At 37.2% G+C, this 17791-nt stretch overlaps 1 protein-coding gene across 2 annotated transcripts in view; it reads left to right on the top strand.

Moving 5' to 3' along the window:
- TOPBP1 (DNA topoisomerase II binding protein 1) overlaps positions 1-17791 on the top strand; it is a 77188-nt gene that overhangs the window by 36638 nt on the left and 22759 nt on the right. For both annotated transcript variants that reach the window (XM_044920434.1, XM_044920436.1), the window contains 5 exons: positions 2654-2865; positions 4137-4423; positions 12227-12400; positions 12491-12600; positions 17382-17505. In XM_044920434.1, the coding sequence (XP_044776369.1) occupies positions 2654-2865; positions 4137-4423; positions 12227-12400; positions 12491-12600; positions 17382-17505 (907 nt within the window). The remainder of the gene's footprint in view (positions 1-2653; positions 2866-4136; positions 4424-12226; positions 12401-12490; positions 12601-17381; positions 17506-17791) is intronic.

Here is a 17791-nt window from a genome sequence, read left to right on the forward strand (position 1 = left end):
CTCCCGACCTCCACCATTTCCATCCCAGACCCCCTGAAGAAGGGGAGGGGCTTGGGGAGCCCTACTTTGTCATGTACCATCAATAAAGTATACTGTACCCAGCCAAATAAAAAAAAAAAAAGAAATAGAATAACATGTTAAACTATAGCACAGAAATGCAGTTAGCAAAATCCAGACTCTGAGATAACTTTGTTATAAATAATACAGTGTCTTCAACAAATATGTATTAAGGGGAAAGGGAAAGAGGACGGAGCCTATAAGCTAAAAGACAAAAAAAAACAAAAACAAAAAACCTGTAGTTTTTAAAAATGTGCTACGTGATAAAACTAAAGAAAGGTAAGGAAGTGATTGCCACAAATATCCAAATAGTGGCTACTACTAAGAAGGGAGGTATGGAGGGGTTGTAATTGGGCAAGGGACACATTGGAGAGGTTCTGGAGTGGCTGGCAAGATTCTGTCATCTGATGTAGGTAGTAGATACAAGGGTTTTCACTTAATAATAATTCACTAAATTTTTCTCCAAGCACTGCTTTAGTTTAACCCCTGGAACTTGGGTGTCACACTTTTGCTATTGTTACTTTCTAGATTTTCTGCAACTTTAGTTTTTTTCAAAAAGCTTTTTATTGTTTAGTATAATTCAAATACAGAAGACAGCGAAAAAGGAAATACAAAATTTAGTGAAGTGGCTGTTAATAAATATCAATAAAGTGGCCAATTAATATACAGAAATCATTGACCTTCATACAACCAGTTAGAAAAGCTAATGAAAACTAAGTTTGCAATGAGAGATAAAATACTTACCAACAGGTTTAACATGAAACTTGGAAGAGCTACAGAAGCTTATAAAATGCTCTTAAGGGAACAGTAGAAAAGATATCCATGTTCTTGGAAAGAAGATTATAAAGAAGTTTCTATTGTTCAGTCCCCTACATTAATGTATAAATTAAACATCCCAGTTAAAATGCCATCCAGGGCGCCTGGGTGGCTCAGTTGGTTAAGCGACTGCCTTTGGCTCAGGTCATGATCCTGGAGTCCCAGGATCGAGTCCCGCATCGGGCTCCCTGTTCGGCGGGGAGTCTGCTTCTCCCTCTGGCCCTCTTCCCTCTCATGCTCTCTGTCTCTCATTCTCTCTGTCACAAATAAATAAATAAAATCTTAAAAAAAAAAAAATAAAAAATAAATAAATAAATAAATAAAATGCCATCCAAATTTTTTAAGGAGGGCAATTAGCAAACTAAATTCTTGAATTCATAAGAAAAGGTTAGCAAGCAGGAAAGTCATGAAAATTCTGAAATAGAATAGTTATTTAAATATACTTTGTAAAACCTCACTAAATAATAGTGTGGCTTTAATAAGTTGCAGAAAGTTCAGTGAACGAGCAGAAAGTCTGGAAATAGACCAAATACAAACAGGAATTTAGTGTATGATAAAAGTGATATTCTGGGGTGCCTTGGGTGGTGAATCAGTCAGTTAAGCATCTCCCTTCGGCTCAGGTCATAATCTCAGGGTCCTGGGATCAAGCCCCACATGGGGCTCCCTGCTCAGTGGGGAGTCTGCCTCTCCCTCTCCCCCTCCCCCCCCACTCATGCTCTCTCTCTCTCAAATAAATAAATAAAATCTTTATTAAAAAAAAAAAAACAAAGTGATATTCCAAGGCATTGAAGAAGAGAGATGGCTTATTCAGTAAATAGGATTCAGTAAAGTTAGAGCCACATCTCATACCAAAATAAGTACCAAATGGATCTGTGAGTTAAATGTGAAAAATGAAACCATGAAAGTGCTAGGAAAAATGTGGGAGATTTAAAGAATCTTAAAAGTGGGAACTAGAGCATAAAACCCAGAAGCTGTTTAAAAAAAAAAATTCTGTTTATATGTCAAGTGGTGGACTTCTCTTTTCTGTTCCCATGTTCTCTGTGTTTAATAAATATTCTGTGATTTTGAACAAGTCACTTAATTGTATCTTTTCCCAGGTTGTATCTTTACAATTGTAAAAGGGACACCTGGGTGGCTCAATCACTTAAGCGTCTGCCTTGGGCTCAGGTCATGATCTTGAGGTCCTGGGATTGAGCCCTGCATCGGGCTCTCTGTTCAGTGGGGAGTCTGCTTCTCCCTCTGCCTCCTCTGCCTGCCGCTCCCCCGTTTGTGCGCACAGACGTGCACATGCTCTCTCTCTCTCTCTGACAAATAAATAAACTCTTAAAAAAAAAAAAAAAACAATATTTTGTAAAATAGTGCTATTTCACAAATATTAAGGGTATCAAATGAGATTATGTCTGAAAATGCTTTGGGAAGACATAGTGGGCTAGAAAGATACAGTGTGTTATTCATACCCTTTCTGTGCTCCCTGGCTATTCCATGCCTCCTTTTGGGAAGAAGGGCCAAGGTGGGTAGGTGATGACTAATTAAGGAGGTAATTTTCCTGGTTAGTTCTTGAAAGTCTAGTTTAATTTGCTTATGTTTTTATAAAAAGTTTTACTGTAGCAATACATTTTTATCTTTGAGTAAGCATTTGTAAGAGGATTCGAAACATCAACTTTTTATCAGCGAGTATTATATGTAGAACTCTAACAACAGCTGTATTAGAAATTTCCTTCTTAGCTTGCTCACTAGTTGTGTATATGACCATTTGCTTTTATTTAAATATAATTTTCAGTGTTCAGGAATTCTTTGTTCGCAAATCCAATGCAAAGAAAGGCATGTTTGCCAGTACGCATCTTGTACTGAAAGAACCAGGTGGATCTAAATATGAAGCTGCCAAGAAGTGGAATTTACCAGCAGTCACCATATCTTGGTTGTTGGAGACTGCTAGAATGGGAAAGAGAGCAAATGAAAGCCATTTTCTGATTGAAAAGTCAACTAAAGAAGGTTAATACTTTTATTTTGTTCTTTTATATGTATTTTTACAATTTTATGGTTTCTGGAATATGAATGTGTCAAAGCTTGTTTTTAGAAAAGTTCACTGATTTCTGCTTTTCACATTGAGTGTTGTGTACCACTGTTGAGCATTCCTTATTGGGTGGCAAAATAAACGTGTTCAAAGCACAGATACTTAATTTGTACCTGTTCTCTACTGCAGGCACTGTCTGAAAGCTGGAAGATACAAAATAATCTAGAAGCATCCTGGGGTCTCAGTTTTTGAAGTCTTAAGATGTGGGCTAGGATCCCGTTTATTGTTCCTTCTGTGGCTCACACGGACATACCATGTCAATTATGTGTTCTCTCTTCCTCTCATCTTTGGACTTCTGTGTCTTTTCTCTAGCCCACCTCATGCTTGCCTCTTTGTCCTTATCTTTCAGTTCTCAGTTTGGATATCACTTTCTCTAGGAAGCCTTCCTTGACCCACCAACTATAGCCTTTGTCTTGCCGAAACTCCCTGCATTATCCCCTTTAAACCTTTGATCCCAGTGGTGTAATTCTAGTTTGCTTTCACATCTCCCTACTCAGTTACAGGCTCTGAAAGGGCAAAGAATTTGCATGTCTTGGGTGTTATGTATTTCCATTGTCTAGCATTGGACCTGGCATGGCATAGCCATCTATTAAGTGTTTTTGTTAAATGTTCAAAAAAGGCTGGTGGGAGGACACAGTACCCCCTCTTCTAAGATGATGGCATCCCTAGGCAAACTTAAGGGACAAGTCAATAGCTTGGGAACAGCTCTCAGAGCCATTATTGCTTACCCAAACAGACTGGAAATTTTACAACTGAGGCAAAGTGACATTTAGGTCATGTTAAAATTTCACTAAGAACTTTTTAAAAACTTCACTGTAGTTGTTAACTCATAGTACATGTAATTGGGTTGTTTTTTTTTTTTAACTGCTGTTGACTAAGATGACACTTATATAATATTTGGCAAATCGTGAGGTTTATTAAAAATATTTCAAGCTACAATATGAAATAGGAAGTCTGATTTCATTAATTGTTTCAGTTGATATGCTTTGTCTAACTCAACATGTATTTTAATACATCATTTGGTTTGTTTCTTGGAAAGTAAGTGTATAACTTTGTGATTTAAAGTGTACTTGAGAATTCACATAAAACTAACAGTATGATATAAAAATATCACTTTGTGTATGCCTCTTTAGAGATAAAAGATGACCTTAGTGGCTCACATTTGTTTCTTTTCATTTTAAATCTCTAGAACAAAGTTTGGAAACTGAAATAACAAACAGGGTGAATCTAAATCCAGATACTCCGGAGCATCCTGTTGCACACCTGGAAACTCACAGGAAAACAGCTGTTACACCTTTAGATATGAACCGCTTTCAGAGTAAAGCTTTCCATGCTGTGATCTCACAACACACCAGACAGGTTTCAGTCTCCCCACCAGTGGGACAGCCACTTCAGAAGGAGCCCTCCTTACATCTGGATACACCATCAAAATTTCTGTCCAAGGACAAACTCTTCAAGCCTTCCTTTGATGTGAAGGTAGGGTTTATAGAAAATGGTCCTGGAGTTAACAATAACAATTCATAGTATATTAAAGTTAAAGCTCCAAATTCTGCATCACCTCTAAAGTTTGTGGTAGTAAGTTTTCCAGAGATATTGGCAGGTAGATTCATATTATTGTGTTCCATCATATACTTAGGGTTGAGATAACAGCTGGAGGTAAAATGGTGTGAAATCAGGACTGGGTTCAAGTCCTAGATCACGAGCACTATGACTCTAGACAGATCATTTAACATATCCAAGCACAGGCTTTTTCTTTTGTACAAAGAGGATATCACTTGCTCTGAAAACTCAGATTATTTTAAGGATCAATGAAATGGTGTGATGAAATAATTTTATAAACTACGATATAAACCTATTGCTACTTATATTTTGATTCTAGCAGTACACTCAGTGCTTTCTCTCCAAGAATGTGTCTATTATAATCACCTTATTTTGCAGTCATTTCCCTTGAAAAGATGGGTTGTCTGCATCTTTGTTTGATCTCCTGAGCACTGGAGGATGGCTCCTTTTCTGAGAAATTCATTCACAGATCAAGAGCTTATTTGTCAATAAATGGTTTCCTCTTATTCCCCAAAAATGATTTTCTTCACTATTCCATTAGTAGCTGTTGGCCTTTCAAATGGCTATTGAAATCATTGTTTATGATTTTTTATCCATGAGCCTTTGCACAATTACTGTACTAATCATTTATTGGAGTTCTGCTGATAAGGTATTAAGAAGCAACATTCTGGGCACCTGGGTGGCTCAGTCGGTTAAGTGTCTGACTCTTGATCTCGGCTCAGGGCTTGATCTCAGGGTCTGGAGTTCAAGCCCAGTGTTGGGCTCCATGCTGGGCATGGAGCCTACTTAAAAAAAACATAAAGCAACATTCTAATAATTTTTACTGATGTGTTTAGGAGTAGGTTTATAAAATTTACAGATTGTTCATCTTCAGAAAATAAATATAAATTGATACTTTGGATAGTTTTCACCAAGCAAAACCTTTGCTCGAAAAAGTAACATTTGGTACTATCATTAACACTGATCATTATGCCTTAAGAAATAGAGAAAAATCACTGGTTTGAGAACAGATCTAGAATCAGGCTTCTGCTTTGCTTCTTGCTGTCTTTTTTTTTAAAGATTTTATTTATTTATTTGACAGAGAGAGAATGAGAGAGCACATGAGAGGGGGGAGGGTCAGAGGGAGAAGCAGACTCCCCGCCAAGCAGGGAGCCCGATGCGGGACTCGATCCAGGGACTCCAGGATCATGACCTGAGCCGAAGGCAGTCGCTTAACCAACTGAGCCACCCAGGCGCCCCGCTTCTTGCTGTCTTTTAAGGCAGGTCAACCTCTTTGGGCTCCATTATCTCCATCTGTAAAATCATGGAGTATATCTAGATGATCTCTAAGTTCTCTTAGCTCACAGACTCTTTGAATAGTAGATAAAATGATACTAGTAGGCAAGAAAAATAGAAATATTCCCAGTCATTGACACCATTCTTCTTTAGATACCTTGCAGAAAGCTGATGGTTCTGAAATAGTCTCAGTGAAGGCACAAAACACATTTAAAAGTTTTATCATTTAGAATCATAGTTTACTTAGGAGGGTTTTTCTTTTTTCTTTTTTTTTCCTTTCTTTTTGGGGGGCTGGTTTTGGGGGCTTTTTTTTTTTTTTCTTTTTGGTAATATACAAAATGGTACTTCATCTTACAATCAGTGGTTCTTCAAATTGATGTAATATGGTACATTGGATTTTTTACTCTGAAAACAGAAGGGCCCATGAAATAATCACAAAATTGAACACGTTAGGCCTCATATTTTAAAAATCTCCTGTTTAATTTTTAATTGACATACATCAGAAAAGTACAACAAATGTGCTGCTAAATGTTAACAGCTGGAAGCCCACTGTACATATTCAGAAAGAGATCATTGCCAGTGCCATAGAGCCTTCCTCATGCCTCTCCTCATCACTGTTTCCTCCTTCCTCCCAGAGGTGACACTCCTGACTTCTAACACTAGCTTTGTTATGCTTGTTTTTTTTTTACTTTTAAATGTGGAATTATAATATATATTCTTCTTGAGTCTTCTTTTTGTTCAGCCTCTGTTTGAAAGCTATGTCCTTGTTCCTGTAACTTTAGTTCATTGATTTCATTGCTGCATAATATTCCATTAAATGGGTATACCACAATTTACGTATCCAGTCTACTGTTGATGAGCATTTAGATGGCTACTAGATTTTTGCTCTTACAAATCATGTAGACATTCTTGTGCATGTCTTTTGAAATATGTGTGCATGCATTTCTTTTTGGTATACACCTAAAAGTGAAATTGCTGGGTCATATTTCAACTTTAGTAGAGACTAACAAACTATCAAAGTGGTTGTACCAGTTTATACTCCTACTAGTAATGTGTTGAGCACCCAGTGTCCCCCATCCTTGCCAACAAGGAATTATAAGTTGGGGTTTTGGTTTTTGGTTTTTGGTTTGGGTTTTTTTTTTTTTTTTTTTACTTGTCACTTGGAAATAATTTCTGACTTACAAAAAGTTGCAAAATAAAAATATTAGAATGAATGCTCATATACCCTTTATTCAGAAATAGAATTTTCATTACTTTCCAGATGGAAAGACTTTGTTTTGTTTTTAATTTCTTGTTTTATTACATTGTGATTAGAGTGTTGTTTGTAATATTTCTACTTCATAGAACTTACTGATCTTTGTGCCCTGATATATGATCAGTTTTTGAGAACACTTCTTGATTTTTGAGAACATTTTATGAGAAGATACATTCTCCAACATGGATAGTCTTTGCTATACACACACACACAGACACGATATGACTTACTGATTATGTTGTTTAGATCTTTTATATCCTTTCCTATTTTTTGTTCATTGAACTCATACTAAGTGGTGTTTTCAAGTTTCCTAATATGGTGTGTTTCTGTTTCTTGCATCTCTTGTGGTTTGCTATGTTAATTAGTGCATAGATATAACTATTAATGTAGCTTGTAATATGTTCTTTTTCTCATTTAATACTTTTTGGCTTGAAGTCTACCTATGTATCAGGATTTCAATTCGTACTATCTTGTGATTTTCATTTGCCTTATAATCCTGTGCATTCCTTCATTTTAGCCTTTGGGGATTGCTGTATTTTGAATTGAGCATAGAATTGAGCATAGAATTGAGTTTTGCTTTATGAGCCATTTAAAAAATCTTTTTCTTTCAACCAGGCGACCTAAGCACATTCACATTTAATATGATTTATATTTGGTCTCAATTCTGTCATATATTGTAATTACTTTATGTTACCTATGTGTGTAACGTGTTTCTTCAGGTATCTGTTTTTGTTTTTGTTTTTTTCCTTATTTAGGAAAGGGTTTGTTAGTTTTTGTGTTTTTTTTTTTTTTTAAGATTTTATTTATTTGAGAGAGAGAATGAGATAGAGCATGAGAGGGGGGAGGGCCAGAGGGAGAAGCTGACTCCCTGCCGAGCAGGGAGCCCGATGCGGGACTCGATCCCGGGACTCCAGGATCATGACCTGAGCCGAAGGCAGTCGCTTAACCAACTGAGCCACCCAGGTGCCCAAGGGTTTGTTAGTTTTATTCTTATGGTGCCCTTAAACCCCCTTCTTACTTAACCTTTTGTCAGTTGTAAATGATGTTTTGACCCCTGCTGCTTCTGTTGCAGTCAGTAATCTTATTCTGTTTCTCCATTTTCTCTCTTCCACTGTTTTTAATTACATTTATCTACTTTGTCACAAAATAAAATATATATATATTTTTAACTCATGGACCTCACCCTTGTTGAGTCTTAACTCTATAGTCAAATATGTGAAATGCTCACTGTCATTCCTTTGTGAAGTTTCCCTGTCATCTGTTGGTAGGATGAAGTGCATCCTCTAGAATACTCGGGAAGGACACATGTATACAATATTTCCTGAGTTCTGCACATTCAAAACCTTTACCAAGACCTTGATTCTTTGACAGATTGTTTGGATGTATTGTTCCTGATTTGCATTTTTTGTTTCTTGAGTTTCCTGAAAATGCTAATCCACTGCTGCCTTTCTTTGTATATATTGTTTTTGAAAATTCTGATGCCAATCTAACTATGTTGTTTTTTAAGTTAATTTCATCTTTTTTGCCTGAAGGCCATGTGGAGTTTTCTGTAGAATATCTTTATTCTAAAGATAGAATTTAAATTCTTCATACAACGCTTGAATAACTAACTAGTTATTTTTATCTTCTAAAGATAAAATTTAATAATTTTACAAGGGTATGTCTAGATAATGATTGTTCTCCATCAGTTTTCCCTAGTACATGGCAGGTGTTTAAATGTTTGGAATTTGAATCCTTCTCCAAATTTTTGGTCTGAGAGATTAGAAGAAGTGAGCTGCCAATCAACTGAGTTGAATGGAACAGGTTGGGATCAGGGCCTCAGATCAAGAGTTTGTATTTTTGACACATAAAGTTTGAGATGCCTGTTAGATATCCAAGTACTGTTGTCAAGTAGGTAGTTACATACATAGCTTGAAGTTTGGGTAATGATCTGGGCTAGAGAAAGAAATTTGGGGATTCGAGTTTGTAGGTAATATTTAAAGCCGTATGAGAATAGATGCCAAGTGAGCAAGAGAAGAAAAATGTCCAAGGAACACTCTGAGGGATTCACATTTAGAGGAGGAACCAGCAGGGGAGACTGAGAAGGAGCCACCAGTGAGGGAAGAGAAAGCCTAGAGATTGTCTTAGAGGCCACATAAGAAAATATTTCAGGAAGAATAGTTAATTGTGTCAGATGCTGCTGAAAGTCAAGAAAGGTCAGAACAGAAAATTGACCGCTGGATTTAGCATTATGGAGGTCACTGGTGATCTTAACAGAAAGGGTTTTGATGACATGGTGGAAGTGGAAGCCAGTATAGATTCATATGGGAATGTGAGAAGTTTATAGACATTGAATATAAACAGTGCGTTTGAGGAATCTTACCTGTAAAGGGGAACCAAGAAATGGGGTGGTTGCTGTAGGGCATAGTAGAGTCAAAAGAGGGTTGTTTTATTTTCAAGATAGGACAAATAACTGTAGGGGAGCCTGGGTGGCTCAGTGCCTTCGGCTTAGGTCATGATCCCGTGTTCCTGCCATCAGGCCCACGTCAGGCTCCCTTGCTCAGCGGGGAGCCTGCTTCTCCCTCTCCCAGTGCACTTGCCCTGCTTGTGATCTCTCTCTCTCTGCCAAATAAATACATAAAATCTTAAAAAAAAAGAACGAAAAAAAGAAAAAAATAACTGTATGCCAGTATGGCCAATCTAGTAGAGATCTAGTTGATGTAGACAAGAGGGGAGAATTGCTGAAGCCACATCCCTTGAGTTGTGAGAGAGGTTGGGATCTAGTGCTTAAGTGGAGGGAAATACCAGAGAGGAAGCAATGTTAATGGCACAGGCGCAGAAATCAGGTAGATGTGATATGGGAGGTTGATTTCTTTTTTGGTTGAAGAATCCTTTTAAATGCTATACAGAAATCTTTGAAAAACTTTAGCAAATAGAAAGTCTTACCATATTCTCACAAAGAAGGTTAAACATTGTAAAGATCTGTAAAGGTAATATAAATCCTATTAGAAGTGCAAGCAAAAATAGTATTAAAAATCTGAAAAGAGGGATGCCTGGGTGGCTTAGTCGGTTAAGCATCTGCCTTTGGCTCGGGTCGTGATCCCAGGGTCCTGGGATCTATCCCCGCATTGGGCTTCCTGCTTGGCGGGGAGTCTGCTTCTCCCTCTCCCTCTCCCCCAGCTCTCTCTCTCTCTCTCCCTCCCTCTCTCTCAAATAAATAAAATCTTAAAAAAAAAATCTGAAAAGGATAATTGAGGGTAGGCAGTAGCCCTACTAGTTAGTTATTCAAGCGTTGTATGAAGTTGCAGTAATTGAAGCAGTGTGTCATCACATGAGTACTCCTATTAATACACAGGATTACACCCCATAGATAGGAGAATGTATTATATGATAAAGGTGGCATTCAAATCAGGCAACTGGGTAACCATCTGAGAAAACGGGAAGAAAACTCACCCCTTACATCAGAATAAATTTCAGAGGATTAGATATTTAAATACAAGAAATGAAGGCATAAAAATTATAGAACAGGCCATGAAAGAGTAAGTTTGTTTTTCAATAATCCCAGCATTAGGAAGGCCTTTCTTTTTTTTTAAGATTTTATTTATTTATTTGACATAGAGAGCACAAGCAGGGGGAGAAGCAGGCAGAGGGAGAAGCAGGCTCCCTGCTGAGCCAGGAGCCAGATGTGGGGCTTGATCCCAGGACCCTGGGATCATGATCTGAGCTGAGGTCAGACGCTTAACCAACTGAGCCACCCAGGCGCCCCAAGGAAGACCTTCCTAACTATAACATATACCTCAAAAGAAATAAAAGGTTCATATGAATCTGACAGCATTAAAAAATTCTCCACATTCAGCCCTAGATTTTATAAATGTGCAATAAAAGTATTTAAAAATTCTCCATGGCAAAAATTTGACAACAAATTGGAAACAAATGTATGTATATCTCAATGGATATGTATACATACAAACTCATACAAATATATTCAGGCAAGTGAATAAAAAAAAAGACAAAGCAGGATGGCTGGGTGGCTCAGTCCGTTAAGCATCTGACTCTGGATTTCAGCTCAGGTCATGATCTCAGGGTTGTGGGATCGAGCCCTGCGTCTGGCTTGTGCTCAGCTCGTAGTCTGCTTGAGATTCTCCCTCTGCCCCTCCCCCTGCATCTCACTCTCTAAATAAATAAATAAATAAAATCTTAAAAAAAAAAAAAAAAATGGGGAAAAAATGGACAAAAGTTAGGAAGAGATAGCTGTCACAAAAAAAATAGAAGTATTATACATGCATAAAGATGTTTAATCTCATTTAGTATAAAAGGGTGGGAAATTAAAGCATACAGTTAAATTTTTTTTAACCTATCAGATGGGCAAAAAAGAAAAATCTCATTACCCACTGTGCTATCAAACATGTTGGGAAACACTCTAATGCTTTGCTCGTGAGAATGTCAACATTGTTACATAAGTTTTGCTTAAATGTTTCCCTTTACTCTTACGTGTGCAAAATGGTGTGTGTACAAGGTTGTTGGTTGCATCATTATACTTGCAAAAGATTGTTAATCTAAATATTCATCAGTTGAGCAGTAGTAAATACAGTCAGCTGTGTGCATGGAATACTATACAGATGGAAAAGAAAATGAGCAGCAGTGTCCTGAGTAACAGTGATCCCTTCTCATGAAGGAACTGTGGATGGCTTGGGAACAGGAATGTATTTTGTCCTTTTGAGGATTTTTCACAATTCTCAGTTCAGTCGACTTACTAACCTTACAGTTCAGATCTTGCTTATATCCATCCTTGCTTGTTTCCTTCCGTGTTTATTGTTTGTTCATTTTGCTTTTTGGTGTCCTTAATTTTAACTGCACCTCCCACTCTAAGGTTCAGCCAAATATGGTGAGCACAGCTGAAAATGTAAGCATGTTAGTCTCTTCAAACCCATTTGCTGGACAGTATGAAGTTTTTTTTTCTTTATTATGTTCAGATGCAGATAATATTTCATTCTTTTTGTTGTTTGGAGGAAAACTGGAGGAGGCTAAAGCTGTAATCCAATTAATTTTGAGGATTATCTCTCTTCTCTCTTACCTCTCCTTTTTCTCTTTCCCTGTACTGTTTACCTTCCTTTTCCCTTCTGTCCCCTCTTCTTCCCTTCTGTCCTTTTCAATCTTCTTCCTCCTACTTTTCTTTCTCCCCCTTTCTCTCTCCCCTGACATACATATAGGATGCACTTGCAGCCTTGGAAACTCCAGGAGGTCCTAGCCAGCAGAAAAGGAAACTGAGTACGCCACTTTCAGAAGTCATTGTCAGAAACTTGAAACTTGCTTTGGCAAATAGTTCCCGAAATGCTGTTGCTCTGTCTGCCAGCCCTCAGCTGAAGGGTGCCCAATTGGAGAAGGTAGAATTAGATCTCTTATTAAAAGCAAGTTGTAGATAAAATATTTCAAACAATAATAGTTGATCTGTTTCTTTTCTTTCGTATGGACAGGAAGAAGCCCCCAAGCCACTTCACAAGGTAGTGGTATGTGTGAGTAAGAAACTCAGTAAGAAGCAGGGTGAACTGAATGGGATTGCAGCCTCTCTAGGAGCAGATTACAGGTAGTTGACACATCTTTCTGTTTTAGTACTGATATTATCTACACATATAGGAAAACCTAAAGCTATTGTGAGCATCCACAAAGGAACATTTATTTTGCCTTTTAGCATGTCATATTGTCTGCAGTATCTCCAGTTGATTTTTCATTTACTACATCCTTGAAAAATACCCACTCCCATTATCAGTTCACATTGATATGTGTATTTTTTAGGGTATGTGCAACCAATATTTGAGAACCTATTTTGTGCCACTCACTATTCTAGAAACTTAGAAACTTGGGTTCCATGAATTATGAGTACAAGAAGAATGCCTAATACATTCAATAAAAGATTCATAGCACATTCACTCATGAGATATGAGGTGTGATTTGTACCTTAGTGAGTTTCAGAGTAGAGCCCTTCTGTGAGCAGTGCTACAGCCCTCCAGGAATCAAATGGTCTTTTTTGTAGGATGATTTAATTTCTATTCATTTTCCCTACTTTAGAGGCATAGATGATCAGATCTGCCCTGCACCTGAAAGCCACACTAGAGACAGCCTCTAGCATAGATGGCATGTGTGCCAGGGATTGAGAGAGCCTTATCCATGCCAGCCAATCTTGAGTCCATCGTACTCCACTGTCGGCGGTGCTAGGTTTCTTAATCACTTGTATTCAACCATTTGTAGATAGCATAATGATTGGTTCTATAAGTAACAGACAGTTTGAGAAATACGTTTGGCTTTATCTTCACCTTTGGTAAGTGTTACTTTGGTTAGCTTTCTATCTGATAAATTAGATCAGGAGAATAAAAATAAAATGTATCTGAATGCAGCCATCAAAAAGAATGAAATCTTGCCATTTGCAACGACGTGAATGGAACTGGAGGGTATTATGCTGAGTGAAATAAGTCAATCAGAGAAAGACATGTATCATATGACCTCACTGATATAAGGAATTCTTAATCTCAGGAACACAAACAGGGTTGCTGGAGTGGTGGGGGATGGGAGGGATGGGGTGGCTGGGTGATAGACATTGGGGAGGGTATGTGCTATGGTGAGCACTGTGAAGTGTGCAAGACTGTTGAATCACAGATCTGTACCTCTGAAGCAGATAATACATTATATGTTTAAAAAAAAAAAAGAAGAAGATAGCGGGGGGCGGGAATTGGAGGGGGAGACGAACCATGAGAGACTATGGACTCTGAAAAACAAACTGAGGGTTCTAGAGGGGAGGGGGGTAGGAGGATGGGTTAGCCTGGTGATGGGTATTAAAGAGGGCACGTTCTGCATGGAGCAGTGGGTGTTATATGCAAACAATGAATCATGGAACACTACATCAAAAACTAATGATGTAATGTATGGTGATTAACAAAACATAATAAAAAAAAGAAAAAAATGTATCTGAGATAGTTATAAGCATCTTAATGTGTTTAATGTATCTGTTGTAGAAAAGAAAAGCTTTCTTACTTGTTAGAACTAATATTTGTATTACCTGTTTTGTATATTAATATATCTACTATATGATTACATATTATTATATTTATATTACCTTTTACCAGTTGCTGAGCTCTTAGTAAGAGCCAAGCTTTATCTCATTTCATTCTCACAAGAGTCCTGTGAGGGTATATATATTTGTCAAAGTTGAGTGCTTTATTGTATATTCTCTTTGCATGTGGACTTGATGTAAGACATAAAAAGAACCTATAGAACTTGAATTTTAATAAGACTTAGAATGCCAGTCCTCTCAGTGTGAAAAATAGATTCTGTTGCTGAAATTCCTAAATAAGATTTAACTGATTAAAAGTTTGCTTAAATCTATTCCTTGGGGCGCCTGGGTTGTACAGTCAGTTAAGTGTCCATCTCTTGGTTTTGGCTCAGATTGTGATATCAGGGTCATGAGATTGAGCCCTACGTCGGGCTCTGCACTCAGCAAGGAGTCTGCTTAAGACTTTATCTCCCTCTCCCTCTGTCCCTCCATCCCCACCCCCAACTCGTGCACATGCTTACTCACTCTCTAAATAAATAAATCTTTTAAAAAAGTCTATTTCTGGGGTGCCTGGGTGGCTCAGTTGGTTAAGCTACTGCCTTCGGCTCAAGTCATGATCCTGGAGTCCCTGGATCGAGTCCTGCATCGGGCTCCCTGCTCGGCAGGGAGTCTGCTTCTCCCTCTGACCCTCCCGACCCTCCCCCCTCTCATGTGCTCTCTCTCTCAAATAAATAAATAAAATCTTTTTTAAAGCAAAATATTTCTGAAAGGGATTTCTCAGACTTGGTGAAGTCTCTAATATGTAGAGGTTACAATATTTATATGTTCATAGGGTAATCTATTCTCAAATGAAACTGTCCCACTTATTCCCATCCATAAGCTAGAACCTGAACATCCTGAAGAGATATCTGATACTGCCTCCCACTTCCTACGGTTAAACATCTAGGCCAGATCTCTTCAGCATGTCATAGCATTACCTCTTCTAAAAGGATTTCACAAATATAACAACTACCTTTTTTTTTTTTAATTAGGTGCCACGCCCAGTGTGGAGCCCAGTACATGGCTTGAACTCATTACTCTGAGATTAAGACCTGAGCTGAGATCAGGAGTCGGACACTTAACCAACTGAGCCACCTAGGCGCCCCATAACTTAACTACTTTTATAATTTTAAAAAATGAAAGTCATCAGAAGGCACATAATCATAGAATTTTAGTATGTAAATGCCTGTGCCTGATGACACTGGAAGAAAACAGAGTATTCATATGTTTACATACATATGTAAAATCACTTAAAATGCTGCAGCCACAAGGCTGAAACACATATAGGGACTCAGATACCAGGAGCAGCATTTCTGTCAGTAACAGGACTTTACCAAGAGTTGTTCACAGTCTGGCAAAGTTACAAATTAAGCAAAGTATAGTCTTCCATCAGTTGCTTAGTAGTTGGATGTTTGATACATTAGTGTATATTTAAACTGGAAAAAAAAAACTCACTTGTGTTTGTAAGTAAAACAGGCCTCAGACTCATCTAATTATAAACAAACTTTTTTTTAACCTCTGAATTTGTGTCAGGACATTAGAAAATCATGCAAGATATGGGATAATTGTATGTATAACTCTTCCTCAGAATTTCTAGCATCCCTTCACCTTACTAAATGCTAGTACCACCCCTCATCATATAAACACATTATTATAACAACCAAAATCACTCCCACAAATTTACAAAATAGCTTGTAAAGTAACAATTTTGCTGAAAGCACTGATCTAGGCCAGAGGATCAGCCATCTGTTTTTGTAAGTGAGGTTTTATTGGAACACAGCCATGCCTGTTAGTTTACATATTATCTATGGCTGCTTTCATGCAAGGCAAGAGTTGAGTAGTTTTAACTTTTTACATTTACAACTTTTTGCCCTGCAAAGCCTAAAAAATTTATTATCTGGCCTTGTAAGAAAAAATTTGCTAATTCCTGATCTAAACCTTTGAGGATCATTGACAGTCTGTCGTTAAAGGGTCTCGGAGGACTGAAACTCACATTTTCCATATTATTGCAGTGAGGCATGAGCAAGATGAATCGGGCAGAAATGTTCCTCTTATTTTTTTAATTAAAATTTATTTAAGTTTCTATTGTTTTCCCTAACAGCAGTGGAAACAACTATTAGACTAACAAATTAGGCAAGGTGTTCTTTACTATTATTTTGAAGGAAACACAGACAATAGAGTAGGAAATAGAGATGTTTATAATATAACTTAGAGGGAGATAGGCCTTCTTAATTTGTTTAACTTGGCTATTTAGAAAGTAGAGTTATTTCTTATTTAGGAAATGGAAAGTATGTTAAGCGTCCATAATGAGAAACCTATTTATTTTGGTGATTATATTCAGAAATAAAATTTTTACTTTCTCTTTGGTTTTTACTTGATTTTAAGAAGGATAGTATATATTTTACAATTTTTAAATTATTTTCCTAGGTCAAGAAACTATTCCATGGGAAGAATCAAGAGATTGTAGGCTAATGTACTCGTTAAGAGTATGGGTTTTGAAGTCAAAACTGGCTCTACCACTTACTGAATATCCTTAAACATGTTACTTAACCTTCAGTTTCCTTATCTGTAAAGTAGATATAATAATATCAGTGTGTTAGGATTGTTGAGAGGAATAGGTGAGATGTTGTGTAAAGTACATAGTTTATTATGGCACACAGAGCAAATGTACAATGACTAGTAACTGCCAATAACTGGAGGACAGATTGGATGCTTTGCCTATTTGATTGATTTTTTTTATTCTTATGTTAATCCCCATACATTACATCATTAGTTTTAGATGAAGTGTTCCATGATTCATTGTTTGTGCATAACACCCAGTGCTCCATGCAGAATGTGCCCTCCTCAATACCCACCACCAGGCTAACCCATCCTCCCACCCCCCTCCCCTCTCGAACCCTCAGTTTGTTTCTCAGAGTCCATCGTCTCTCATGGTGCTTTGCCTATTTGATTGATTTTTAAAATACCTTTATTGTTACTATAAAGTGATACTCATTGTAAAAAAAGAAAATTTAAACAATTCAAAAAAGTATAAAGAAGCAAGTAATATTTTTAAAGACTACCCTCCAGATCTCTCTCTGAACTTACATACCTAGAGAGATATATGTAAAATTTGACCCAAAAAAAAAAAAAAAAATGGAGCCTGTCATTTAATGTCCATGATTACTCTAGATAGTGAAAGTTGGGTGAAGGTGAATATATTCTGTTCGTAAAGAGTAATGATCATCTTAAACTCAGATATTTCTCTTCGTTATTTGTTTTTTAAAATTTGGTTGTTTCAGATGGAGTTTTGATGAAACGGTGACTCATTTCATTTATCAAGGCCGACCAAATGACACTAACCGAGAGTATAAATCTGTAAAAGAAAGAGGAGTACACATTGTTTCAGAACACTGGCTTTTAGAAGTAAGCAATACTTTTTTTCCTTCCCTCTCTGTTAAATGAGAATGTATACAAACATTGTTTCAGGACACAAACCAGTTTCCATGTACGTAAACAAGTTTGATAACCTTAGTTAACAGTGCACATTTCATTTCTTTAGCATTAAAAACTTAAGATCAGTCCCTAAGTACTTAAGTCTTTAATGGGTACTCTTTCCAATTTCTCTGATTCTTTTCCCTAATTAAAGATGATGTGAAAGATAATATTATAGTAATTTAAGGAGAATTAATTTAGCATGCCAATGCAGTTC

The sequence above is a fragment of the Neomonachus schauinslandi genome, chromosome 1 (assembly GCF_002201575.2).
Source record: "Neomonachus schauinslandi chromosome 1, ASM220157v2, whole genome shotgun sequence".
NCBI classification, from domain to species: Eukaryota; Metazoa; Chordata; class Mammalia; order Carnivora; family Phocidae; genus Neomonachus; species Neomonachus schauinslandi.